The sequence below is a fragment of the Oncorhynchus masou genome, chromosome 31, assembly GCF_036934945.1.
Source record: "Oncorhynchus masou masou isolate Uvic2021 chromosome 31, UVic_Omas_1.1, whole genome shotgun sequence".
Lineage (NCBI taxonomy): Eukaryota > Metazoa > Chordata > Actinopteri > Salmoniformes > Salmonidae > Oncorhynchus > Oncorhynchus masou.
This window is the reverse complement of record NC_088242.1, coordinates 66,808,198-66,835,836: the sequence shown is the minus strand read 5'-3', so window position 1 is coordinate 66,835,836 and position 27,639 is coordinate 66,808,198. Positions and strand designations below refer to the sequence as shown.

Genomic DNA, 27,639 nt, shown 5'->3' with positions numbered 1-27,639 from the left:
GGGTTACTACACAACATACACTTAGTATTACTTTCTTAGCTATAGTATACATATCTCCTTGGCATACAACATAATTTATGCAGCAGCATACAGTACATTTTTGGACTCACCTTGTGCTGTGCTCACTTGAACAGGAAGGTGGTGCGGCCATCCTTCGTGGGCAAATTTTGTCATCAAAATCTGACTCTCTGGATTTAGTGCTTTCAAGACAACTGGGAACGCGGGAAAAAAAAACAGGGTTGAATCATGATGACGTCAGTGATCTTCAGGTCGTAGCTCTAGAAAGAGGCCCGAGTTCCCGACCTACAATTCCAAGTTTGATGACCTTCCATAACGTATTTCCCAGTTGTCTTGAACTCACTGAAGTCAGATTTCCCAGTTCCCAGTTAACAGGTGTTTTTGGCAGAAGTCATGCTGGATTGACAGCATGTTGAATGTTAATCCTTTTAAGCTTGGAAAAGAGACCCTTAAACCCAGACTTGGGACCACACAGCCTCCCCACTGAATAGCAGGCTAGGGATTGCTTTGCACTGCTTGCAGTTAGCCACTGATTCATTCTAAACCACTCATTGTTGAATTTGCGATTTCCAACTTGTGTAATGTTTATGTCCAATGAGCACCAATACATCTATAATTTCTCTTGATATGACAATGATTAAAATGGATTTGCCAGTAGATTGTCAACTGGATTCATGATGACTGCTATCTAAGATTTTGAAAGTATGATGTTGACCTGTCCAATTAAAGCTACTGTAGATATAACATGATTTGACACCATTTTGTCTTTGGCCAATAATCTTGAGCCTTCTTAGATGGGCACTTCTAATGTAACTATGGCAGCACCCAAGGGGCTTAAATTTTCAAGCTCTCCTTGTAGATTTTGCAGTAAAGTAGTGTCCCCATGAGTGACAGAACACTGAGCCAATCACAGCGCAACTAGAGAACACTATTTTCCGCAGGCTGCCCCACCTTCACAGCACTGAGCTAGACTGAAACACCTGCATTTTGAAGCTGCCTTAAGAAAGCAAAAGAGATTCCATGTTTGTATGAGGTTTTATTAACTCAATGATTTGATTTACTATTTTTTTTCCATTGTTTACAAACTGATGTGACACGTATCAATGACAAAATAACATGCAAAACAGGCAATCCCCCCTAAAAATGTGGGGCTCAAAACAGGTGGGGCTCTGCCACACCTACCCTGAATGACAGGTCGCCACTGTTCACTATTACTAACGTAAATCAGACTAAGAGGCCTTCAAGGCCCCAAGATAATATAGAAAATACATTGAAATTATAATTGTGTAATATCTCCCATAACCATCTTTACACGAGTCCTCCTCTACTTAAAAACACATTACTCATCCCACTCCTTCCAGGGCAACAATCATTTTGAAAATAAGAAATAAAAATGTTCTCAAAGAGCATGTTACAAAGTGAATTCACAATCCATGTGTTCACATAGAGTACCAATGTATGAGTCATAATACCCATTACATCCAGCGGTCAAACAAAAAAGTGTCTCCAAACGGTATCTAAACATCACGCCAGGGTGAGCCTACACGAAACACAGCCCTTATTTTAATTGTTTCTAAAATTCCCTATGGGAAAAATGGTGGAAAACCAATGGGAACCATTTATCTGATTGGCCTCTAGATTATATAGGTATTATGACACCACCGTGGCGCTCTATTAAGTATGTAAGTAGGATCCATGAGTAAAAAAACAATTAAAAAAAACATTTGGTTCAGAACCCCAAAAATCTCAATTTTCCTAGTGTTTCATCCGAAGTGGTTCATCCATCTGTCCATTGCCTCCTCTTCAACTCACACTTTGTACTTCACCTTTGCTTTCTCGTTCAGTATACAGATGTGCTACACAGAGCAAAAACACATGGTAACAAGTGTGTGTGTGCACGCGCGTGTGAAAGAATACACCAATGACAGACTTGATTTAACAGATCTTATATTTAGGTCTGAATCTTGGATAGAGAATATGACCAAATATCAGGATCATGTCTAACCCAGACAACTTACACCGAGATCTCTGAAGTACTCGTTGTAGTCCAGGGCATATCCCACCAGGAACCAATCAGGCACCTCAAACCCCATGTCTGGGAAATACAGAGAGACGGAAACACAAAACAGACAGAAATCACTCTACAAATACATGCAAAAAAAGCTATGTGTAACACATTAACATATTGATATGAGTCTCTAGTTCCTGGCATGCTGAATATCAAGAAATCCGTGTCATGACTTTATGGGATGTGTTTTAGTGTACATTTCTCCTTTACAGCTATATGCATTAGTATTACATAACAACATACATAAAGTATGTTGCTCTTTCCTCTCTCTGGAGGCTAGTTGGCTGACTCCTGTTGTCTGTGACTGGGGTTGACCCTTTAGCTGCCAGGGACATAGAGCAAGTCTAAGGTAAACAGCTTTTCCTGCAGCACCATCTTTAAAAGCTTAGCCAAGTCCGACTTAAACGCATTGCATAATCTCTAACCGTGTGTGTAGCATCCTAGTGCTAGAGTACCATGTTCAATTACACATTTAAAGTAGATTTTCAGATAAGCATATTAATCTCATGTGGAAAATATAACTACATTATGTGTGGTCATCCTGCCTAAGGCTGAGGCTCTTTCTAATACATCAGTGGGCACACACACACACACACAACCCCCAACAACTGCCCCGTGGACATTGATTAAGGCAGCCCCCTGCATCTCTCTGATTCAGAGGGCTTGGGTTAAATGCGGAAGACATTTTGGTTGAATGCATTCACTTGTACAACTGACTAGGTATCCCCTTGCCCCAACACACACACACAGCAAAACTCACAGTCTGGTCTGTATCCTGAACTCCTTGGTGTTCTCTTAACTAGAAGGCTGAAATGACAAAGCATACAACCAGAGAAATTAATAGGATATCTAGGCAAACCATGCTCTTAATTGCATGGGATTTTCTCAATGACATGGTCTACACAGCAAAAAAATACAATCCACTCAATGGCCTCTCAATAATATACTGTACCACAATGCACTCAAGAACATTACCATTTACAACCTAAACTAGAGTCAAATAGTCCCTTCGATAGCAGAGGGTTATCCCGTCCTGCCACACATCAGTTAACAGTGCATAGATGAACTCTTAAGCTGTTCCAGTCACATAACATCTCTAAATCAGTGCTTAAGGGGAAGAGAGAGCATTAGGGTAGACAGAGAGTGCCGTCATTCACAGTGCTGTCTGGATTGGAAAAGTGACTGACATTCTGAGCTGCAACACTTCTGTCTAAATCAGGGCAACACAGTACTTGTAGAGAATGTTCAGTAGGCATGATATGGGAGGAAAGAGAGTACTGTATACAATGGTTCTCACCTGACCACTTTGACCATCTTTGGATTGCATTCACTCAGCAGTGATAGCAGTGTCTCCATAGTCCTCCCAGTCTCCACAATGTCCTAAACCAATCAGCAGGACAGATACCGTTGGATAAGGGGTTTCAATTCAAGGTGTGCAAAGCAGGCCTACAACAATTCAAGGCAAGCAATAACATATTTATGTGGACAGCCATAGCGATGGTACACTCAAGAGTGAATGTGATTTGTGCCCTGGTCATATTGCTACGGTTGATGTGAGAGCTAGCATGCTCCACATTTATTTACAGCAGTTTTAACATTTAGAGAGATGTAATATTCAGATGAAGTGCTAGAAAGACAGAGGGAAATTGTCTTACCTCAACTATCAAAACATTCTGCAAAGGGAATGAGGAAACAATTCAATACACAAATATACTGTTGATGAATATGTACATAATCAGAACATTTGAATTATTTTTTTTTAAATACAGAGCCTGTAAAAGGGTTACAATTTCACCCCTAAGATGTAAGATATTTGATCAGTGGTTATGGCAAGCAATCAAATCTCACCTTCCCCGTTAGAGTAGAGAGCTCATCCCCTCCAATAACTTTGACACTGTTTGTAGACTGGTCATTCTGGGGACAATACACACCAGTAAAACTACACCTCACCCAGGATGAGGGTGATGGTCTAAATCTGTCATAAGGTGATCTAGTGGTGATCTAATTATACCTCAGAACAGTGTTATCTGCTCATGCACCAATAGCAGATCCGAGTTGTGCAGATCCGATTGTGCTTTAGCCAACCATTGTCGTGTTTGTTGGCATGAGAACAGATAACAAAGGAGTTGGCTAAACGCACAAACTGATCTAAGAACAGGCTAGACAACATAATTCTCCAGCAACAATACCCAGAATAAGCATGTAACCCAGCATTTACTGTACATAAAGATTGCCATCGACTGTATTTAACTGATTTGGAAGCTATTGAAGGAGGAAGATAAATGTGGAATGGTTCACTCACGCAATAGCTCTTTAGTCTAATGAAATCCACAGTCAACGGGACAGACTTATCGCAGTTCTGATTTAGGGCCTTGATGTAGTCCAGCAGGTCAGAAAAGAATTTATAACCTCCTTTGAGAACACACAGTGCTACTATATGGTGTCCCCCCATGTCCCGGACTATATCACGAGCCAGGCGCTCAGTCCTAGAGAGGGGCAGAGGGGACAGAGAGAAAAGGCATGGAGTTAGAGAAGGAGAGGGGAAGATACAGAAATTACAGGTCACGTGCTATTGTGAAGGCTCGTCAATCCTCAGTTGGTTTATGATCTAGTCAGTCAAAACAATAATGGTTTGTGGTTAGTCTGACCAGGTGGACACCTGATGAAAAGTTGCTTCCTAGGTCAAACCAAATGTTCTGTTTGGAGTCCTACAGTATTCAGAACACGGTTTAACATGGCATTCTACAACCGGTTAGTCCGATTGCCCAGGTCTCATTCGTAATGTCTGCAATGCAAATTGATGGTGGCTGTTAGTTACATCACTGCTGGCCTGAATGCCTTTGTCGAACAAATATGTTGGTGAGCAGTTTCACACAATATACCTTTGCAACCGTGGGTCAATTTTTAAAAAACAAAGAAGGCACAGAATGGGGGGGGGGGTTCTTTTTTTTCTTTTTCTTTCTTTGAAATTCAGTTTGTTAGTGTCCCAACTTGATTTACTAGTTGTTGTTTTTTTAAATTTTAGATAAAAACATTTCATTTTTATATTATTTAGTTTAAGTTTTAGTGTTAGTGTTGGGGACGGAAAGTAGCCTCTTATGTGTGGGAGGCTAGGAGCTATTTATGTGTTGTAGGTTGTAATTCTGTTAGCTAGTGACAACAGAGAGGAAAAAGGCGAAGCGAGAGGGTCGACGCCAACCCTAAATCTGTCTGCGTGAAAATTAGCATTAACTAGTAGAAGTGGGCAATTGATGTATGGAGGTCAATGAGAGTGTCGAGTTTGGCCAACAAAAAAATGGTATTAGTAATTAGCTATGTTATGCTTATTTGATGATCGAATAGAAGTTTCGTAATGGTTAGGTTTTTACGAATGCACTGATAAGGGGACACGTGGCATTTCCGCAACTTTGAAAATTAGACTATTGGAGTTGTGCCTGTTGTTCACACAAGTATCTGCCCGCTCATCGGCTAGAATGATCCCACCTGATCTTTCCTCCTCCCGCCTGCATTCCATCTTTGTGGACCTGTATTTACATTGTTAGAGCAATCACTCAACTAGCTTGTCAATATAATAGATCATCTTTGGTGATAGCTAGTAGTCTCGAAAATCCCAGACTTCGAGAAACAGCACTTGGTCTGGGGAAGATGTCAGATTCTCTTGGACATTTCGGAAAAAAAATGTTCCCGGGGAGGGGCCTCAGACAAATCTCTCAACAAATATGAGTTTCTGTAGCCTGTAGCCAGACATAACCTGGCTTGGAGGTAGATGATGCAAACTAGCCACTTTCAAAATGCACTCATTAAAATAACCTCCGCATTCTCCATCTCGCTAGCTAGTTATTACTTTGTGTCCAGCGGGGTTGTTTATGCAACAAGCAGACAAGGTGGTGACGTCACCGGATGTGACAGGCTTCCCTGTTCCGACTCCTCCGCTCTATCCCAACTGACGCAGGTACTTGTACAGACTTGTTCGATGGAACATTGTGGAAGGCAACCAATCTGTTCAGCGAGACCAGATGGCTAGTGATGCACAACCTAAAAAACTAGCTTGGCCTATTTGAAACGTCGCCATCTCCCGGCAGCATTTACCTGCCAGATTCAGAAGTTGGAAAACCCTATTAGAGGAAAGAAATCTTGAAAATCCCATTAGATTTTTGCCCAAAGATTAGAAGAGAAAAACCTAAAACTGAACACAATTTGTTTTTTTATTTTAGCTCCTTTTAGAGTCAAAGTTGTAGTATAGTTTTTCAAACAGATTGAAATAAAATTATTAGGCAGTTTACTCAATTGTTTTTTCATGATTAGCTTTTGTTTCATTTTTTTGTTTACTAGAATAACCTTGACGCAGCATTGTGCACTGGGATTTGACGATGATGCAACAGTACAGTAGCCTACCCAGGTTCCAAGAGTGATGGTTTGACTTACCTGTCCATGATCAGGCCATGAGGGATGATGACCCGGTCTAAATCCTCCTCATAGTGTTTGGGGACACAGAAGAGGTCCAACTCATACCCCTTCTCATCATCTGGTATCTGACGGAGCAAAGCGATAAAACATTTAGGAAATCGTGACCTTGGGTTCTATCTGTGCAAAACATAGTTCTGAGATATTGAGCATCAAAGTTCTCACATCCCAGATGCCGGAACTGGTTTGTAGTGAATTCTTCTTTCATAAAGGCCTCGCCTTAAAGGTACCTAAATTGCAGAGTATTGAAATCCTGAGACATTTGTAAATCCATTTTTTTAGGGGGTTGCAATCACAGATAGAACCTTATAGTTCTGAAATGTCAATCAGGATTTAGTAATAAGGTTCTGACACTTCTGGATTAGACATTCAGTAAAGAAAACTGTGGCTTTTTAAATAGATAAAAATGTCAGAATAACTATTTGACCACGATAGTCAGAACACATCAAATACATTAAAACATATATTATGATCATCCGACGAATTACTAGCAACACTGAACGATGTGGCAACATATACTTTCAGATTTCTGACATTGTTGTGGTTTGTTTGGGTGCCATTATTGCTGGCTAGACAAGTCTACAACACAGGTCAAATTCATGTTGCATGGCCCGGTCATTTTAAACCTTTCCATCCGTCCAAAGAGAAGTCTCCACCCACCTGAGGTACCCGGCCAAGAAAAACAAACTCCGCCATTCTTAGAGAGACATGGCAAAGACATTTTCTGATTGGTCCGACTATTTGTTCAGGCTTGTAATTGGATTGCAGCTAGAACCTTAAACAGCCAATTTGAAATGGGTTTATGCAGAACTTCCTAGTTTTCAATTTGTTTCACTTAAAATAACATTTAAAAAAAAATCATATCAAATACATATGAAGAACCATCTAAAGATAAATTTGACACTGAAGCACATACGCACACACACGTCATCCTTGCAACGTTTAAGCTTGCTTTCAACCACCTGTTTCTGGGTGAGCGAGATAGAGGGTGCGATCCGCTTTCAGGACTTCATATTAGGCCTGACAGGCTGCGTGAATTGTGAAATTGTGTCAATTGACAAGGTAGCTAACAAATGTCAGATATGTATTCACACCGGTCCTGTCCCGCGATCCTGATGTTATGAAACCACAGACACATAAATCAGAAACGTCCATTCTGCAGATTATCATTCTGTCGAGACAAGACGAGGAATCTGTCTGACTGACATTGCAAATAGAACATAGGGTACACTTTACCTGGTGATAGGTGGTCATGTTACCGCTCGTGCTGGTTCACGCCTCACTAGGGTGATATTTGAGGAGCCATGCCTGTATACATAGTGAAGAAAGAATGTTATTTAGTGTAATGTGTGGTGCGTCTGTCGTATGTGCCCTGTCAGCCGACTACCTACTTTACCGTGGGCGAGGACATGCGATGCTCTCCCTCCCCCGGGATTTTAAACCATCACGTCACAATCCATTTTACCATAGCCAGGCTTTTACCGTCCAATAATCTGATTTACCGGACGCAACCTGCGTTTAATGCACTGGCTGCAGTACATTGTAGAATACCGCCGTATTCATTGCTGGTACGAATTAGTCGAATTGGCTGAAAATAATTGTAGCCTAGTGCATTTTTCTGTCATAAAACACCGTCCGTTATATCGTATGTTACAATATAAATGAACACATCCAAATCTATGCCTATAGCTGCACCATGAAGGATTATCATACATTTGGGATTCTTGCTGTCAGTGACATGCTGCGCAATGATGATCTGTATACAGCTTCCATTACTATTCATTGTCTGAAAGCTTGTCCTCAATTAACCCAGTATAGGTTCTATCAATAGTTCATCTACAATTAATCCTAATGGGAAAATAAACTTCAAACCACTCTTTTCACTTGGTATAGCCTGTGTTTTGTTAGATGGACTGCCTATTGTGAATCTATCACCAGCCTTGAATGTATGGCCGTGTTAGAATCAAAACCATAATGTATATCGGTAAACTTTGAGTGACAAATAATAGTTATTTATGATGCAAGGTTGCCTGCACTGTCAGCTGCAATGTAAAACAAGCCCTATGTCTTCCACACAAATGCCTGGCAAGACTGCAGGGGAGACAGCTTATCATCACAATTCTCCTCCCTGTGTTTCTATGACGTTACATATTATACAGTACAAAACACATCCAAGGGACAAAAAAAAAATACATTTGCCAATTGGAAACATAAAATTATTTAATAGGAGCCCACTTTAATGAGTGATACAGAAATGTAATGTTCCTTTTCACCATACGAAAGATAAGAGCTCCCAGGCAATTGTGTGTCTCTGTATGTATGTACATACGAGACACCACCAGGGTCGCATTCAGGAGGGGGGAATTTACTGAACGTTACCGATACAAATAACAGAATAGAGAGGATGTGATTGCTCACATCAGAGAGGCATGTCGGTTCTACAATATGCATTTCTATCTGAGCATTCCTTAACGTTGTGCCCTACTGAACGCAGCCCAGACAGTGCAGAACAATCATTCTCCTTGTAGAGAACATCCAATACACATAGCCATCCTCTCACCCTCAGCACTATAGTTATTATGCCAGTTATGACAAAGTCTCAAATGACACCATACAGAGCACTACTTTTAGCTAGACCTTATACACAGATATGTAGCTCAGGCCAAAAGTGGTGCACTATCCAGGGGAATAGGGTGGTTGAAAGACACACCAAAATAGTGTGCACTTATTTTTTCTTCTTCTCATCTTTCTTGGATGAGGAGTCACCCTTCTCCTTCTCTTTCTCGTCCTTCTTCTCCTTGTCCTCTTTCTTCTCCTTCTTGCCCTCTTCTTTCTCCTGTCCCTCCTTCCGCTCTGCGTCACGGTTGGAGATCTTGTTGTTGATGAGGTTGTGGAGAGCCACCACTGAGCGGATAAGGGAAGCCAGGTAAACCACCAGCATCTGGTCATTGGTCTTTAGGTAGAAGGCCTTAGTGAACTCCTGCAGGAAGAAGTGGCAGGATTAGGGCATTGTGAATTATGATTAACCAGGGGATTTGATCAGCACAACATGGAATCTGGTGGAAAATGCCAGGCTACCTGTTCAATGTAATGAATTAGTAGGTCCTACAAACCTGAATGTATTTTAATTGAGAATGAAAATGTATCAATGTGCACTCTTTCCCCAGAAAATAAGAATGAATGGTAATCGATTACCATGCCTGCCCCTATCCCCCTTGCTCCCACACACGCCCCATCATACCAGTAGGTTGACATCGGGAAGCAGGTTGAAGACGTCCTGTAAATGGTAAACGATTGGGTGGTTGATGGGAAGCTTGTCTGCAGCCACTCTCTCCAGGTAAGACCTGATGTCCAGCAGCTTGGAGTTGAGTCCCTTCAGGCCATGTACCTGGTTGGTGATCCGCTGAGACAGAGTACCCACTGTTGTGTCCTTGATGTCTCTGTGGACACGAGAATATATCAAAGGAGAATAGAAAAGGGTGTCGAATTCAGTGTGGCGTTAAACTGGAAGTCAGAAGACCCCCTGAAATGCTTTATTGTACGTGTGAGTAAAAGAGAAAGACAGATGGGTATGTGGAACGTGTGTGTGTGTGGTCCAGTTAAAAGATCATGTGTACCTGAGCAAGTGCTCCACGCCCACCTCCTCTGCTTCCTCTGCTCCGATCTCACTGGTCACATGTTCAAACGTCTTGGAGGTCGGAGTGCCGTCCTGGAAAAGTAAAGTAACAAGAACTTGTGTGATCACTTGTATGCCTAGTCCAAAAATCAGCCCAGAGACCTCGGGGTTGGCTGGTCCAGGGTTTGACTGATTTTGTCATTTAGGCTCATACAAGTCTATGCTCCACTTACATCATGTATTTCCTCCACAGAAAAGTAGGCTTCTGTTGGCAGGCCCAGGTCCTTAGGCTTTACATCAATTATCACTAATACCTGAGAGGGAGAAAGTCCCATACAAAACAGTCATTGTTAAATTCTCGGCTGCATTATCAATACAATTTAATAATTTCAACAGGAGATGGAACATATGTCTTACTGGTATTTATTCATGTGGAATATTTACAGGGTTGAAAGCACTTACGGAATTGGTGCAGTATTGCTTGATGAGTTCATTGATGGCAATGTCATTCTTATGTAGTTTAGGACCTGTGTGATACCAACCCACTATCCTCTCTCTGGCTGGAAAGAAGAGAAGGGAAAGGTTTGAGAATCTTATAGGATGACTGTAAAAGTCGATGAGACTGAATTTATATAGTTAAAAATGTACCAATGTATAGTGTGTTCTCACCATTGACTTTCTTGAACATGCTGTACATATTCTCCAAGTAATCATGATCCAGGAACCACACTGAATCATCCTTGTCATCCTCATCAAATGGCACTGGAGAAAATCCAATCAATATTGCCTCCAACTACAGACTTGTGTAGCTAAACATTTTGTCATCATAATTACACTGCCGTCACAAATGTTATAAACTAGCCACATGACATAACAGGTTATTTTGGTAACGTTACAAGATTAAAGGAGAAGAACTCACCTGCAAAGCTGTTGGACACATCAAGGACTTTCTTATGCCAAGAGCCGAGGAGAACACCCACTACTCGCTTCTGGTTGCCTACTTTCCCTATTCTGTAAAAACATCATAACATTTACACAATCAATACCATAGGATGTCTTGGAGGAAATCAAACATTTCCTCTAAGACTAAAGTCAAAATAACTACTTTTACCCCGGCACTAGCTAAGTTAGCTACCCTGATACATAATGACGTTGTGCTCTACGAAACTGACTGAATGTTTTTTCAATTATTCCATTATTTAGAAATCAGTTGTTACTTGCTATTCCATTATTTAGAAATCAGTTGTTATTTGCTGATACTAACAGGTAGTGCGTGGCCTGTAAATACAATTGACTAGCCAAAATTCACTAGTTAGCTATGCTACTGTCATGGCTAACAAATACACAGCTTCATATGAGTTTCTGACTCAGCAGGGTTAGCTGGCCAGCTAGCCTAGCTAGGCCTGGCTGCAACATCATCTAGTACAAAAGGTGGCAAGTTAGTAAAGAGGTAACGAATTGATAGGATTTGGAAACATATTATTAAATTACATACCTATTAAAATGATCCACCACGCTGAGCAACACCAGTGGATGGACAACCACATTTTCTACCGCTAAGTCCGGCATTTTAATGTGAAGTGTTTGAGGATGCAATCAAATTCTGTGATGCTAGCTGTCTAGCTAGGTAACTACTTCCTATCGAATGACTAGCTACTTCCGTTTCTACGTAGCAACATAACCACTGAATAGAACGCGACGGTAGTGTCGAAGGAATATCTTTGGAAGCTGTTTGCTGGACTACAACAACATTGATTTGACAGCTAACGTTAGTCAGCACCTGCAAATATGGTAAAAATAATTATTTCATTAACATGAAAGGTTTTGTTTCATGTAGTTAGCTAGTTCAATAATAGTTCTGTAAAGGGTGTGTTTCGTGCAGGCAGGCCGAACAACAAATAGTGATGACTGATGTCATTGCCAATCCATTCATGGCAGCATGAAGATGTTTTGAGTAGTGCTGAGGAAGTAAATACAATCATAGAAAATATGTCACCAGAGAGTGTGACTTAGCCACAGAGGATCATTAGCTTATTTTAAAGCTGTGGCTTGTTTTAAAATCACAAGCATGTAGGTCTATTTGCCTAGTTGTGAAGACTTCAATTTGGGCAGAGGGCATGGCAATAGGCCTAGCTGATTATTGAGATGTGGCTGTCAGTGAAAACCAATGCATCTAAAATGTGTGTGAAGATAATGTATCTTGGGCTCCCGAGTGGCGCAGTGGTCTAAGGCATCTCAGTGCAAGAGGTGTCACTACAGTCCCAGGTTCAAGTCCAGGCTTTATCACATCTGGCCTTGATTGCGAGTCCCATAGGGAGGTGCACAATTGGCCCAGCGTTGTCTGGGTTTGGCTGGGGTAGGCTGACATTGTAAATAAGAATTTGTTCTTAAGTTTCACCTTTATTTTTTATGTTTAGACAAGGGGAGGGGTGTGTGGCGAATATATTGGCATGTCTCTCTCCAGAATGCTCTCAGCTCTCCAGAATGTATGACGTTCACCCATAGAATGATTGATTAAAAGGTTTATACAAATGTTTTATCCATCCAATAGAGAATTCCATCAGAAAAACAATAGTCCAAACCCCAACCCCATATGGTTAAAATGTTAGACGATTTACTGAGAATTTAGCATGTGAATGGAATGTCATCACAGGTTTGAGTAAAAACATGGGCTTTTTCTAAATTAAATCAGTTGAATACAAAACTAAATGGGTACTAAATATATTTATTTACAAAGCTAAGAGACTGAATTTCAGTATCCATCCTCCCCGAAGACAATCTGTTCCTGTTTGGTGTATTTTGAGTCTTTCCCTTTATAATCGTCATAGAAATGTCTATCCGTGTAGATTGATTACCAGTATAGGCAATGAAACCCAAGGATCTGGAGGTGGAAATTACGAAGGTATCAAGTTGATTTTGTTTGGTCCAACGAGCGGAAACCTCCTAAACGGTACCACCTCACAATGCCAAATATAGAAGCGATACAACCAAGTGCAGTGCAGTCTAAACTAGCAAATTAACATTCTTATTTCATCAACACTGCCAAGTACATTAAGGTTATAATATTGTAGATAACAATTATGTAATTTATAATGACATGGGGCAAAGAGAACTAAGTTGACATTAATTTTGCAGCAACCTCTTGAATTTGCCCTGTTTTTCTCTACATTGTACAGCAGTGAGTGAACGCCCTACAGAACGCGCTGAGCTGTCTCCCACAAATTCTTTCAAATTCATTGTTTTGTCTGGTTTGCCCTTTATTTTTGTCAATTCCCCATTACATATGTCACCAATAGTACATTTACCATTAGTCCCCATTTGGTTACACACATTTGTTTATGCATGTATTAATTAGGCCTATAGTCATTTACTGTTCTCATTCTCTGAGTGGAAAGTGTTTGCAGAGTGCACAACCTGTTACACTTGTGACGAACTTGTTTTGCTTTATTTCATACCATCAATTTTTTCATTGTATATTCTTTTGAGCGTTCCAAATGAGCATGTGTGGTTTCTCTGTCCTACTTCTACACCTGAGCAAGCATAGGCTAACTGGCCTGCTGCACACAAATGTAGGAAAGTGCCAATTTGGGGATTTCTGGTTGTCTTATCACCATTAATAAAGGTGAACTTCAGTCATTTTTTCCTCTACCTTTTTTAATCCATTGTGAATGATAGTTCCTCCCAGTATTTGAAAAATCTTTCATGGCCAAAAGTCGTGGCCAAAAGTTGAGAATGACACATTAATTTTCAAAGTCTACTGCCTCAGTTTGTATGATGGCAATTTGCATATACTCCAGAATGTTATGAACAGTGATCAGATGAATTCCAATTAATTGCAAAATCCCTCTTTGCCATGCAAATGAACTGAATCCCCCCAAAAAACATTTCCACTGCATTTCAGCCCTACCACAAAAGGACCAGCTGACATCATGTCAGTGATTCTCTCATTAATACAGATGTGAGTGTTGATGAGGACAAGGCTGGATATCACTCTGTCATGCTGATTGAGTTTGAATAACAGACAGGAAGCTTCAAAAGGAGGGTGGTGCTTGGAATCATTGTTCTTCCTCTGTCAAACATGGTTACCTGCAAGGAAACACATGCCGTCATCATTGCTTTGCACAAAAAGGACTTCACAGGCAAGGATATTGCTGCGAGTAAGATTGCACCCAAATCAACCATTTATAGGATCATCAAGAACTTCAAGGAGAGCGGTTCAACTGTTGTGAAGAAGGCTTCAGGGTGCCCAAGAAAGTCCAGCAAGCTCCAGGATGTCTCCTAAGGTTGATTCAGCTGCGGGATCGGGGCACCACCAGTACAGAGCTTGCTCAGGAATGGCAGCAGGCAGGTGTGAGTGCATCTGCACGCACAGAGAGGCGAAGGCTTTTGGAGGATGGCCTGGTGTCAAGAAGGGCAGCAAAGAAGCCACTTCTCTCCAGGAAAAACATCAGGGACAGACTGATATACTGCAAAAGGTTGGACTGCTGAGGACTGGGGTAAAGTTATTTTCTCTGATGAATCCCCTGTCCGATTGTTTGGAGCATCCAGAAAAAAGCTTGTCCGGAGAAGACAAGGTGAGCGCAACCATCTGTCCTGTGTCATGCCAACAGTAAAGCATCCTGAGACCATTCATGTGTGGGGTTGCTTCTCAGCCAAGGGAGTGGGCTCACTCACAATTTTGCCTAAGAACACAGCCATGAATAAAGAATGGTACCAACACATCCTCTGAGAGCAACTTCTCCCAAACAATCCAGGAACAGTTTGGTGTTAAACAATGCCTTTTCCAGCATGATGGAGCACCTTGCCATAAGGCAAAAGTGATAACTAAGTGTCTTGGGGAACAAAACATATATTTTGGGTCCATGGCCAGGAACCTCCCCAGACCTTAATCCCATTGAGAACTTGTGGTCAATCAAATCAAAGTTTATTTGTCACATGTGCCGAATACAACAGTGAAATGCTTACTTACAGGCTCTAACCAATGGTGCGAGAAAAAAAGGTTTGTTTGTGTGTGTGTGTGTGTGTGTGTGTGTGTGTGTGTGTGTGTGTGTGTGTGTGTGTAAGTAAAGAAATAAAACAATAGTAAAAAGACATTTGAAAAAAAGAGTAGCAAGGCTATATATAGACAGCTGTTAGTCAGGCTTATTGAAGTAGTATGTACATGTAGGTATCGTTAAAGTGACTGTGCATATACAGTGCCTTGCGAAAGTATTTGGCCCCCTTGAACTTTGCGACCTTTTGCCACATTTCAGGCTTCAAACATAAAGATATAAAACTGTATTTTTTTTGTGAAGGATCAACAACAAGTGGGACACAATCATGAAGTGGAACGACATTTATTGGATATTTCAAACTTTTTTAACAAATCAAAAACTGAAAAATTGGGCGTGCAAAATTATTCAGCCCCTTTACTTTCAGTGCAGCAAACTCTCTCCAGAAGTTCAGTGAAGATCTCTGAATGATCCAATGTTGACCTAAATGACTAATGATGATAAATACAATCCACCTGTGTGTAATCAAGTCTCCGTATAAATGCACCTGCACTGTGATAGTCTCAGAGGTCCGTTAAAAGCGCAGAGAGCATCATGAAGAACAAGGAACACACCAGGCAGGTCCGAGATACTGTTGTGAAGAAGTTTAAAGCCGGATTTGGATACAAAAAGATTTCCCAAGCTTTAAACATCCCAAGGAGCACTGTGCAAGCGATAATATTGAAATGGAAGGAGTATCAGACCACTGCAAATCTACCAAGACCTGGCCGTCCCTCTAAACTTTCAGCTCATACAAGGAGAAGACTGATCAGAGATGCAGCCAAGAGGCCCATGATCACTCTGGATAAACTGCAGAGATCTACAGCTGAGGTGGGAGACTCTGTCCATAGGACAACAATCAGTCGTATATTGCACAAATCTGGCCTTTATGGAAGAGTGGCAAGAAGAAAGCCATTTCTTAAAGATATCCATAAAAAGTGTTGTTTAAAGTTTGCCACACGCCACCTGGGAGACACACCAAACATGTGGAAGAAGGTGCTCTGGTCAGATGAAACCAAAATTGAACTTTTTGGCAACAATGCAAAACGTTATGTTTGGTGTAAAAGCAACACAGCTTATCACTCTGAACACACCATCCCCACTGTCAAACATGGTGGTGGCAGCATCATGGTTTGGGCCTGCTTTTCTTCAGCAGGGACAGGGAAGATGGTTAAAATTGATGGGAAGATGGATGGAGCCAAATACAGGACCATTCTGGAAGAAAACCTGATGGAGTCTGCAAAAGACCTGAAACTGGGACGGAGATTTGTCTTCCAACAAGACAATGATCCAAAACATAAAGCAAAATCTACAATGGAATGGTTCAAAAATAAACATATCCATGTGTTAGAATGGCCAAGTCAATGTCCAGACCTGAATCCAATCGAGAATCTGTGGAAAGAACTGAAAACTGCTGTTCACAAATGCTCTCCATCCAACCTCACTGAGCTCGAGCTGTTTTGCAAGGAGGAATGGGAAAAAATGTCAGTCTCTCGATGTGCAAAACTGATAGAGACATACCCCAAGCGACTTACAGCTGTAATCGCAGCAAAAGGTGGCGCTACAAAGTATTAACTTAAGGGGCTGAATAATTTTGCACGCCCAATTTTTCAGTTTTTGATTTGTTAAAAAAGTTTGAAATATCCAATAAATGTCGTTCCACTTCATGATTGTGTCCCACTTGTTGTTGATTCTTCACAAAAAATACAGTTTTATATCTTTATGTTTGAAGCCTGAAATGTGGCAAAAGGTCGCAAAGTTCAAGGGGGCCGAATACTTTCGCAAGTCACTGTATAAATACAGTATAATTTATATTAATAATGCAATTGAAAAATGGTTTAATAGTTTATTACTACACAAATTCTTTCAATTTTACCATCACACTAGCAGGTGGTGTTGCAGCACCTTCAGCACCTATATTTCCGTGGCTATGAACCCATTTAAAAAAAAGAGGCAAATCAGCAGTTGCTACATCAATTTTTGGACAAAAATTAATGAATTGTATCTATTGATTTTTGAAGTATATGACATAAGTGCCTCATGAGCTTAGTTCAACTGACACACCCCACCAGTGCACAAGATCTAACCTTCTTTTACTCCAATGTTTGTAAAGAAAGTAAATGTCCACAAACACTGTTTAGCCTCCTTGTATGAGATACACATGGTATTTGTATTTATTTATTTATTTCACCTTTATTTAACCAGGTAGGCTAGTTGAGAACAAGTTCTCATTTACAACTGCGACCTGGCCAACATCATCGTCCAACGAAATGCTTACTTGCAGGATCCTTCGCTAGAATGCAACAGTAAGAAATAGTTGTTGTTTTTTTAAACACAATGGCAGTAGAATAGCATTTTTATTTTTTGTTGCATGTACAGTGCTGTGGAAAAGTATTCAGGCCCCTTGACCTTTTCCACATTTTGTTATGTTACAGCCTTTTTTTAGCAATCTACACACAATACACCTAATGACAAAGCGAACAGGTTAGATTTTTTTTGTTGCAAATTTATGAAGTAAGAAATACCTTCTTTACATAAATATTCAGCCCCTTTGCAATGAGACTCGAATTTGACCTCGCGTGCATCCTGTTTTCCATTGATCTTCCTTGGATTCCACCTATGGTAAATTGATTGGACATGATTTGGAAAGGCTAACACCTGTCTATATAAAAGGTCCCAGAGTTGACAGTGGATGTCAGAGCAAAAACCAAGCCATGAGGTCAAAAGGAATTGTCCGTAGAGCTCCGAGGCAGGATTGCGTCGAGGCACAGATCTGGGGAAGGGTACAAAAAAAAACATTCTCCCGCATTGAAGGTCCCCAAGAACACAATGGCCTACATCAATCTTAAAAATGGAAGATATTTGGAACCACCAAGACTTCCGAGAGCTGGCCGCCCGGCCAAACTGAGCAATCAGGGGAGAATGCCTTGGTGAGGGAAGTGACCAAGAACCTGATGGTAACTTTGATAGAGCTGCAGAGTTCCTCTGTGGAGATGGAGAACCTTCCAGAAGGACAACCATCTCTGCAGCATTCCAGCAATCAGGCCTTTATGGTAGAGTTGCCAGAACTCAGTAAAAGGCAAGACCGCCCGCTTGAGTTAGCCAAAAGGCACCTAAACACTCTCAGACCATGAGAAACAAGATAATCTGGTTTGATTAAACCAATATTGAACTCTTTGGCCTGAATGCCAAGTGTCACGTCTGGAGGAAACCTGGCACCATCCCTACGGTGAAGCATGATGGTGGCATGCTGTGGGGATGTTTTTCCAACGGCAGGGACTGGGAGACTAGTCACAATCGAGGGAAAGATGAACAGAGTAAAGTACACAGAGAGGTCCTTGATGAAAAACTGTTCCAGAGCACTCAGACTGAGGTGAAGGTTCACCTTCCAAAAGGACAATGACCCTAAGCACAACGCCAAGACAACGCAGGAGTGGGTTTGGGACACGTCTCTGAATGTCCTTGAGTGGCCCAGCCAGAGGCCGGACTAGAACCCAATCTAACGTCGCTGGAGAGAACTGAAAATATCTGTGCAGCAATGCTCCCCATCCAACCTGACAGAGCTTGAGAGGATCAGCAGAGAAGAATTGGAGAAACTCCCCAAATACAGGCATCCCAAGCTTGTAGCATCATACCCAAGAAGACTCGAGGCTGTAATGCTGCCGAAGGTGCTTCAACCAAGTACTGAGTTAAGGGTCTGAATACTTAAGTAAATTTAATCAGTTTTATTTGTTATAAATTAACAAATTTCAAAACCTGTTTTTGCTTTGTCATCATGGGGTCTTGTGTGTAGATAGAGGGGGGAAATGATGTGTGTGATGTGAGCAGTGATGTGTGATAAGGTGCGGGAAATCAGAGCACGTGATTAGTCCAGTTCAAGTGTTCAGCAGTCTGATGGCATGTAGATAGAAACTGTCTCTGAGGCTGTTGGTATCAGACCTCATGCTCCAATACTGTATGCCTGGTGGTAAGGGAGAGAACAGCTCGTAGCTGGGGTGTGGTGTCCTTGATAATGCTGTGTGCCTTCCGCAAATACCGTTTCAAGTAGAGGTCCTGGATGAGTGGTGATGTTCTGGGCCATTTTCACCAACCGCTGGAGGATCTTGCTGTCGTGGACGGAGCAATACCTGTACCAGGCTATGATGCAACCGATCAGGACGCTCTCGATGGTGCAGCGGTACTATTTGAAGAGGACCTGGGGCGCGTTGCCAGATTTCTTCAGCCGCCTTAGGAAGTAGAGATGCTGTTGTGCCCTCTTGACAAGAGTGGTGGTGTTGGTCCATGACAAGTCCTCGGTAAAGTGAATGCAGAGGAACTTAAAACTCGTGACTCTCTCTACTACAATCCCATTGATGGGGATCGGGGCATGTTCCCTGTGCTTCCTGAAGTCAACATTCAACTCCTTTGTTTTCCTGATGTTGAAGGAGAGGTTATGACAATGGCAGTTCATTTACCTCCTCCCTATAGGCTGATTCAGGCAAACAACCGGGGTGTCGTTAGCAAAGTTGATGATGGAATTGATGTTGCGCAAAGCCACACAGTCATTAGTGAACTGGGTCCTAACATACTGCGGTCTGCCTGTTAGGAAGTCCAGATCCAGTTGCAGAGGGTGGTGTCCAGAGCCAGGGCTCTGAGCCTGGTGTCGAGCTTGGAGGGAACAGTAGTGTTGAATTCTGAACTGTAGTTAATGAACAGCATTCTCACATAGATATTCCTCTTGGCCAGATGTGTGTGTTACTGCTGTGTGAATAGTGATGGAAATGGTATCTTCCTTGGATCTGTTGGAGCGGTAGGCAAATTAGAGTGGGTCCAGTGTGCCTGGCATGCTGGCCTTAATGTGGGCTATGACTAGCCTCTCAAAGCACTTCATGATGACAGAGGTGAGCGTGACGGGGCGATGGTGGTCTCCTTAAAGCAGGTGGGGACTACAGCCTACAGGACGGGTTGAATATGTCAGAGAAGTTTTCCGCCAGCACACACTCAGAGGACGCGGCCAAGCTCATCTGGGAGGGATTTTCCTTTTCACATGCGACTTAAGTCGGAGTTGTCGAACAGTCTGTATTGTCTCTTTGCGTCCCTAATGGATTTGCCGAGTTCGTACATGCTTGCCTGTCATGCGTCACACACCACCAAGTTATCTGGGTTTGTTCCGCTGACATTGAATGCTGCGGTACTGACTCAGCATTGTACGTATATCTCCGTTCATCCAGGGTTTTCGGCTGGATTGTTATTGTGGGTACAACGTCATCAACGTATTTGCTAATGAAGCCTGCGACTGACAATGTATATTCCTCAATGTTGATGGATGAGTCCTGGGTGGATGAATCTTTGAACATATTCCAATCAGTATTCTCCAAACAATCCTGCGGAATTGAGTCTACCTCTGTCCAGTGCCTCACTTCTCTGTGTTGGTGTCTCTCACTCACTCACTCACTCACTCACTCACTCACTCTCTCTCAAAGTCACCCACGACAAGATGCAGGGTTTTATTTTATTCGGTAAGAACAAATTGTTATTTTACAATGACGGCCTACCCCGGCCAAACCCGCCCCTTACGGACGACACTGGGCCAATGGCCGTTTGTGACACAGCCCGGGATCGAACCAGGGTCTGTAGTGACACCTCTAGCACTGAGATGCAGTGCCTTAGGCCACTTGGGAACCCGGGGGAGAGGATTCTGCTGGCTAATGATCTTGTACAGTTCGATGAGTGCCGCATTGGTGTGTGATTGCGGCGTTATGTAAACAACTGTGATAATAACACATGTGAATTCCCTCGGCATATAGTGGGTTATTTCAGCATCAGAAACTTCAGGTCAGGTGAACAGGAGCTTGAGAGGTTTTCAACTTCGGTATACCAGGAATTGTTTGAGGAAACACACACACACACACCCCCCCCAACCACCCCCCGACTCTTACCAGAAGCCGCAGTTCGTTCCATTTGGAATATGAAGAAGCTGTCTGGTTGAATAACAGTTGATTGTATTGTCTGTAAGCCAAGTCTCAGTAAAAACAAAGACGCAGCATTCCCTGATGTCCCTCTGCAATTGAAGCCTTGCTCGGAGTTCAGAGTTTATTTTCCAGAGATTGGACGTTAGCCATCAGGATACTAGGAAGAGGAACAATGATAAAAAAATATAATTTTGATGTCATGGATGGTCAATATTTGCATCCATAGCTCTGTCTTTAAATTTGGTCACATTACTACAGCCCCATCGGGGGGCTTTTTTACCGAAACAGTGGTTGGGATTTGTTTTGTTATCGCTTCAACTGCTGATTGCCGCTTTAAACGATAGCTTGCTAGATAAATGTTAGTAACTACACTACATGATCAAAAGTGTGGACACCTGCACGTCGAACATCTCACTCCAAAATCATGGGCATCAATATGGAGTTGGTCCCCCCTTTGCTGCTATATCAGTCTCCACTCTTCTGGGAAGTCTTTTCACTAGATGTTGGAACATTGCTGCGGTACTTGCTTCCATTCAGCCACAAGAGCATTAGTGAGGTTGGGCAATTAGGCCTGGCTCGCAGTCTGCGTTCCAATTCATCCCAAAGGTGTTATGTGGGGTTGTGGTCAGGGCTCTGTGCAGGTCACTCAAGTTCTTCCACACTGATCTCAACAAACCATTTCTGTATGGACCTCGCTTTGTGCACCCAGGTGTTGTCATGCTGAAACAGGAGAGGTCCTTCCCCAAACTGTTGCCACAAAGTTGGAAACAGAATCGTAGATAGTGTCATTGTATGCTGTAGCATTAAGTTTTCCCTTCACTGGAACTAAGGGGCCTAGCCCGGACCACGAAAACAGCCTCAGACCATTATTCCTCCTCCACCAAGCTTTACAGTTGGCCCTATGCATTCAGACAGGTAGCATTCTCCTGGCTTGCGCCAAACCCAGATTTGTCAGTCGGTCTGCCAGATGGTGAAGCATGATTTATCACTCCAGAGAAAACGTTTCCACTGTTCGAGTCCAATGGCCTCAAGCTTTACAACACTCCTGCCGACGCTTGGAAGTGTGCATGTTGATCTTAGGCTTGTGTGCAATGACTTGGTCACGGAAACCCATTTCATGAAACTCCCAAACAGTTCTTGTGCTGATGTAACAGTATAACTTTAGACCGTCCCCTCGCCCATACCCAGGCGCAAACCAGGGACCCTCTGCACACATCAACAACAGTCACCCTCGAAGCATCGTTACCCATCGCTCCACAAAAGCCGCGGCCCTTGCAGAGCAAGGGGAACTACTACTTCAAGGTCTCAGAGCAAGTGACGTCACTGATTGAAACGCTATTTAGCGCGCACCGCTAACTAATCTAGCCGTTTCACATCCGTTACACTGAGGCTGTTTGGAACTCGGTAGTGAGTGTTGCAACCGAGGACAGATGATTTTTACGCACTTCAGCAGTCCCGTTCTGTGAGCTTGTGTGGCCTACCACTTTGCAGCCGAGCCGTTGTTGCTCTTAAACATTTCCACATGACAATAACAGCACTTACAGTTGACTGGGGCAGCTTTAGCATGGCATAAATTTGATGAACTGACTTGTTGGAAAGGTGGCATCCTATGACGGGCCACGTTGAATGTCACAGCTTATCAGTAATGCCGTTCTACTGCCGATGTTTGTCTATGGAGATTGCATGGCTGTGCGCTCTATTTTTTTTTTACACTTTTCAGCAACTAGTGTGGCTGAAATAGCCAAATCCACTAATTTGAATCCACTAGGTCCACATACCTTTGTAAATATAGTGTAGCTAGCTAATGTTAGCTATGCTATTGACTGTTAGCTAGCCATTCCTACTAACGTAAGCTAATCAGCTGCTTTGCTGTCTCGGTCAGACTTTTTTCCCCACATTTAACATTTATTTAACTAGGCAAGTCAGTTAAGAACAAATTCTTACATTTACATTTACATTTAAGTCATTTAGCAGACGCTCTTATCCAGAGCGACTTACATTTACAATGACTGCCTACCCCGGAGACGCTGGGCCAATTGTGCGCCGCCCTATGGGACTCCCAATCACGGCCGGATGTGATACAGCCTGGATACGAACCAGGAACTGTAGTGATGCCTCTTGCACGGAGATGCAGTGCCTCAGACCACTGTGCCACTCGGGAGCCCAAGTGAGGCAAAGCTGCTGTACTGACACTTTATCTTCTTCCATAAACAGGCAGAAGTCGAAGAGACACTAAAGAGAATTCAAACTCACAAAGGTGTAATTGGAACAATAGTTGTTAATGCCGAGGGTAAGCAAGACAACACTGAAGTAACATCATCCCTCCCTCTCTACAATCCCATGTTTACATCTTCTTATAGGAGCTGTACCTTTAGCCACAACATGATGATTACTTTTATTTGTCAGGAACCATGTACAACATGCCATTGTACCAGATTTAGCTAGATTGCTAATTTTCATCTGTAGCCCCTGGGCATCAAAGACATACCATTTGAATTTATGTAGCAAGTAATGGTCTCATCACTTCTCTATTATAAAGTTGATGCTGTGTGTTGGTCTTTCTCAGGTATCCCAATCAGAACTACCTTAGACAACTCCACCACGGTGCAGTATGCTGGCCTGCTGCACCAGCTCACTATGAAAGCCAGAAGCACAGTCCGAGACATCGACCCTCAGAACGACCTGACCTTCCTCCGTATCCGCTCCAAGAAGCATGAGATCATGGTGGCACCTGGTGAGTGTAGCAGAGGTGGTTCAGGTTCTCAAGGGACGCCCATCCACGAGAAGATCTATGTATCTGACATGTTGATATTGTGCTTTTGATTCATTGTTAATATTTCAAATGTAATGAAACACATTTAGGGATTTTACAGTTTCTCCTCCTCTCTTTTCCAGACAAGGAGTATCTATTGATAGTCATCCAGAACCCCAGTGAATAGCCCCAGGAGGTTCCTGTGAGAGTCAGGCAGTAGCTCCTCTCACACTGATCTTTGTCTCTTGAGAATATATGTTTTGTTAAACTGGACCATATTTTGCTTTGTGCATTTTCTCCTTTTTCCACTCTGCAATGTTTCCTTATTCTATTCATTCTCCTTCTTATCCATTGTCATTAACAAATAAAACATTGAAGAAACAAGGACATCATAACAATAGGAGCATTGTGTATGTCCTATTTTCCTATGTCCCGTGCCCACCCCGTATGTTGATATAAATCTAGTCTATGTAAGGAGACTGAATCTGAATGACTTTATAGTTAATGTAGAGGAACTGAGGACGGTCAATGTGTCAGAGACAGAGCTGTAGTGGCTGGTCAGAGTAACCACTGAGCAGCAGCATCAGACATGTTTCATTTTCATTCAACTGTTTGTTCTAAAGAGCTTCATGGGGCCTGATTTGAGTTTGCTGGCAAACTGTCCAAAATGGTTTGAAATAAGTATTTTTGGGGGGAATTATAGAATTAGAATTTACAAGGTATCATTGACTTAATAACCCATGTATCTTTCTTAATCAGAAAATCAAAGTTTATGTGGCTGTTTTATCAAAGTTGGCTGGCTAATTGAATAATTCTGCTTTTATAAATCTATGGTGTGGACTCAAATCAAATAGCAGATCAGGCCAGCAAAGGGCATATGTGGGCTGTCACAGCACTCTCAGTTTTGTGATTTTACATTTTAGCAGACGTTCTTATCCAGAGCAACTTACAGTATTGAGTGCAAAAATGTATACTTGTTTTTTACACTTTCAAAACAGATGTTCAGAATTGAGCCTGTATGTGGGTGTGATAATGTAAAGAGAATGAGGGAAATGTTACTAATGACCATAGCGAGTACATATCCACTACAGCGAGTACATATTCACCACAGCCACTACACATCCACCACAGCCACTACTTCTGGAGGTGGGGGATGTGGTCTACATGTGCCTCTCCTCGAGTTCCAGGTATTGGCTCACTTTTATTAGGCTAGAACAAACTTTGTTGTGTTACTTTACAATGTGTCCCTAATACATAGCCTAATTATTTTCATGGTAGTTAAATAGGATATGATGGTCATCAGTTATGCAAGTACAGTGTTGTTGAAAAGCACTTCAAGGGATAGTTCACTCATGACAAAATTACATTGGTTTCCTTACACTGTAAGCAGTCTATGGACAAGGTATGACAGCAATCCATGCTATGGTTTAGTTTCCCTGGCACTGTTTCCACATGTTATCATTTTAGCATTTGTGGTAAAAATACCATTTTAAGTCTTAGGACCAGTATTAGCATTTCTTTATGCATCAAAGTAAGCATGGATTGCTGTCATACTCTAAAACTGTTCCCTGTGAATGTACAGCATTATAATGGAACCAGAGTTGGGATGCTGTAATATGTTTTATGGTAAGGAAAATAGCATCTCTGCTGTAAGCAAAATTACAGTATTAAACTGGCAACTCTGGAGCCAGTGTAATGCTGTAAATGTACAGTAATTCTCCCTGAAATCTAAATGTAAGAAAAACCAATTTGTACAAAATACATTTATTCAAATTGGTAAAACATTTAAAAAAATGTACAATAGAAGTAACAGTTAACATGTAACCAAATGAGAGCATCATTACAACACACATTTAAAAACTATATTGTGTGCCTGGTTGTGGAGAGAGAGACAAAGAGACGAGCTGAGAGCCGAGTGATCCAATCACACAGGGTTGTGACAGCTGAGGAGGAAGGACACTGTGTCCTGGTGTTGCCTTTCATGCTCTCCCCATTAAGTAGACTATCACAGTGGCATCTTGATGGATACCTATATTAGTTATTTTTGTGTAGGCGGCTATCCTACTTGAAACTATAATCCTGGGAGGGAAAGGTTGGCCATGCTACCTAGGTCGGGAGGCCCCTCGATACAAAACCGGTGCATGGGTCATTCGCATCGGTTTTAGTGGTTTGCGAGTAATTTAGTGGCTCATGCCATGGTTGCTCCAGTAGTTTACCACAGCCACACCCAAAAGTTATATTTTGACAGGAAAATGGTCCAATTCACACACTTATCAAGAGAACATCCCTGGTCATCTCTACTGCCTCTGATCTGGTAGACTCACTAAACACAAATTGTTAATTTCTAAATTAGGTCTGAGTGTTGGAGTGTGCCCCTGGCTATCCATCAATTTTTTTAAAAAGAAGTAATTGTGCCGACTGGTTTGCTTAATAAGGAATTTGAAATAGTTTAAACTTTTAGTTTTGATACTTAAGTATATTTAAAACCAAATACATTTAGACTTTTACTCAAGTAGTATTTTACTGGGTGACTCACTTTTACTTTAGTATTTTCTATTAAGGTATCTTTACTTTTACTCAAGTGTCAGTAGTTTCCCCACCACTGCATATTGCCGGTGAAGGGAGGATGATATATGTGGGAGATTGGACACAAGGTGGCCAAGTCTACATTCTTGTAGAGGAATCTCATTTCCAAGTCAGCAGGACATTTTCCAAATGTAAATAATAAAATGGTTCTACTTTACAATGTGTCCATAATACTAATGCATTTACATAGCAGTTACATAGGCAAGTACAGTTTACTTTTTTTTTTTACACAGTGCTTGTTAGTTACCACTCAATCGGTGTCAGTATCATCACAGATGAACCAAAACCTGGATAGATGGGCTGAGTGAATGTGGTCTGGACTCTGGAGGAGGGTCATTGTGTCAGAGACACTGTAAAGACAGAGTTCATGCCCTGTGGTCCAGGTATATTCCTACGCAGGAGCAACGGATGGTAGGTATACCAGTCTCTACTATTGTGGTAGAAAATGCATCTGGATGCAGAGCAGTACGACCTCCAGGACAGATCATTACCTCCAAACCAACACTCATTGCCACTTTCTCTGATCCCTTTATATGAGATAGCTACATCAATGCCATCCCTGCTCCACTCTGTCCTCCCAGTAGCAGGCTCCAGACCCTCTCTACAAAACACCAGTGGCTAAATCTATGTTGATGGTAAGGATAAGGCTGGACCTTCTCACTTCTGGTCACCTTTGTTTCCCTCAGACAGAAACAGTAGTTGATTTGCTGTGCTGGGATTCAATGTCAGCTCGCACCAGTCTAGGAAGAGGACAAATAAAGCATGTCAAAAAGGCCAATTGCCTTTTTAAGGTAATTTATTGACAAGCCACTGCCAGTCATCCAATCTCTGCTCCCGTATGTAGGCCAATCACCTCCCTTGCGACCTTTTCTTAAGCGTCAGCCAGGTGAGTTTCCAAAAGGGAGTGAGAAATAATGGGTATAGACTTCAGCAGCAGAGATGGCCTAGTCAAGTTGATGAGTGATGTGTGAGTCCATTCAACGGTGAGTAGTGTTGGTATAATGTTTGCTAAGCTTTTATACTTCTGTTTGGTTTTGACCTGCATGCATGCCTCTATACCTTCAGGGATGGACCATACGTCCTGTTGTCTCACGCTAGCAGTTACAGAAATATTTATCTTGCTATGAGAGTGACTTGGTTGTTTATCTACCTTA

General features: G+C 42.0%; 3 protein-coding genes across 4 annotated transcripts; 1 reads left to right on the top strand and 2 right to left on the bottom strand.

Moving 5' to 3' along the window:
* Window positions 1-1,039: 1,039 nt before the first annotated feature.
* LOC135524303 (hypoxanthine-guanine phosphoribosyltransferase-like) lies at window positions 1,040-8,221 on the bottom strand. 2 transcript variants are annotated; one of them, XM_064951728.1, is made up of 9 exons: window positions 7,787-8,215; window positions 6,512-6,618; window positions 4,389-4,572; window positions 3,935-4,000; window positions 3,742-3,759; window positions 3,384-3,466; window positions 2,847-2,893; window positions 2,037-2,113; window positions 1,040-1,874 (listed from the first exon to the last, which is right to left on the bottom strand). In XM_064951728.1, the coding sequence occupies exons 1-9, from the start codon at window positions 7,802-7,804 to the stop codon at window positions 1,827-1,829; spliced, it is 648 nt and encodes a 215-aa protein (XP_064807800.1). In that variant the 5' UTR covers window positions 7,805-8,215; the 3' UTR covers window positions 1,040-1,826. The 2 variants fall into 2 exon arrangements, with proteins under 2 accessions (XP_064807800.1, XP_064807801.1); XM_064951729.1 differs by lacking the exon at window positions 3,935-4,000 and having other exon boundaries at window positions 7,787-8,221.
* A 531-nt stretch (window positions 8,222-8,752) lies between these two features.
* Window positions 8,753-11,820, bottom strand: LOC135524302 (26S proteasome non-ATPase regulatory subunit 7-like). Its single transcript, XM_064951727.1, has 8 exons — window positions 11,662-11,820; window positions 11,086-11,177; window positions 10,836-10,928; window positions 10,629-10,726; window positions 10,400-10,480; window positions 10,168-10,259; window positions 9,792-9,990; window positions 8,753-9,530 (listed from the first exon to the last, which is right to left on the bottom strand). Exons 1-8 carry the CDS (start codon window positions 11,733-11,735, stop codon window positions 9,276-9,278), a joined length of 984 nt encoding a protein of 327 aa, XP_064807799.1. The 5' UTR covers window positions 11,736-11,820; the 3' UTR covers window positions 8,753-9,275.
* An 11-nt stretch (window positions 11,821-11,831) lies between these two features.
* LOC135524306 (dynein light chain roadblock-type 2) lies at window positions 11,832-24,302 on the top strand. Its single transcript, XM_064951733.1, has 4 exons — window positions 11,832-11,957; window positions 23,362-23,437; window positions 23,714-23,881; window positions 24,043-24,302. The coding sequence occupies exons 1-4, from the start codon at window positions 11,955-11,957 to the stop codon at window positions 24,084-24,086; spliced, it is 291 nt and encodes a 96-aa protein (XP_064807805.1). The 5' UTR covers window positions 11,832-11,954; the 3' UTR covers window positions 24,087-24,302.
* Window positions 24,303-27,639: the final 3,337 nt, after the last annotated feature.

Excerpts from the sequence above, each read along its gene's own strand:
- LOC135524303 (XM_064951728.1), bottom strand. Across the intron at positions 2,894-3,383 it reads AAGATGGTCAAAGTGGTCAG|CCTTCTAGTTAAGAGAACAC; the intron begins GTGAGAACCATT and ends TTGTCATTTCAG. Across the intron at positions 2,114-2,846 it reads TTCAGGATACAGACCAGACT|ACATGGGGTTTGAGGTGCCT; the intron begins GTGAGTTTTGCT and ends TGTATTTCCCAG.
- LOC135524302 (XM_064951727.1), bottom strand. The coding sequence starts at position 11,735 with ATGCCGGACTTAGCGGTAGAAAATGTGGTTGTCCATCCACTGGTGTTG. Across the intron at positions 10,481-10,628 it reads AGCAATACTGCACCAATTCC|GTATTAGTGATAATTGATGT; the intron begins GTAAGTGCTTTC and ends TCTCCCTCTCAG. Across the intron at positions 10,260-10,399 it reads CTGTGGAGGAAATACATGAT|GACGGCACTCCGACCTCCAA; the intron begins GTAAGTGGAGCA and ends TTACTTTTCCAG.
- LOC135524306 (XM_064951733.1), top strand. Across the intron at positions 23,438-23,713 it reads AATAGTTGTTAATGCCGAGG|GTATCCCAATCAGAACTACC; the intron begins GTAAGCAAGACA and ends GGTCTTTCTCAG. Across the intron at positions 23,882-24,042 it reads TGAGATCATGGTGGCACCTG|ACAAGGAGTATCTATTGATA; the intron begins GTGAGTGTAGCA and ends TCTCTTTTCCAG.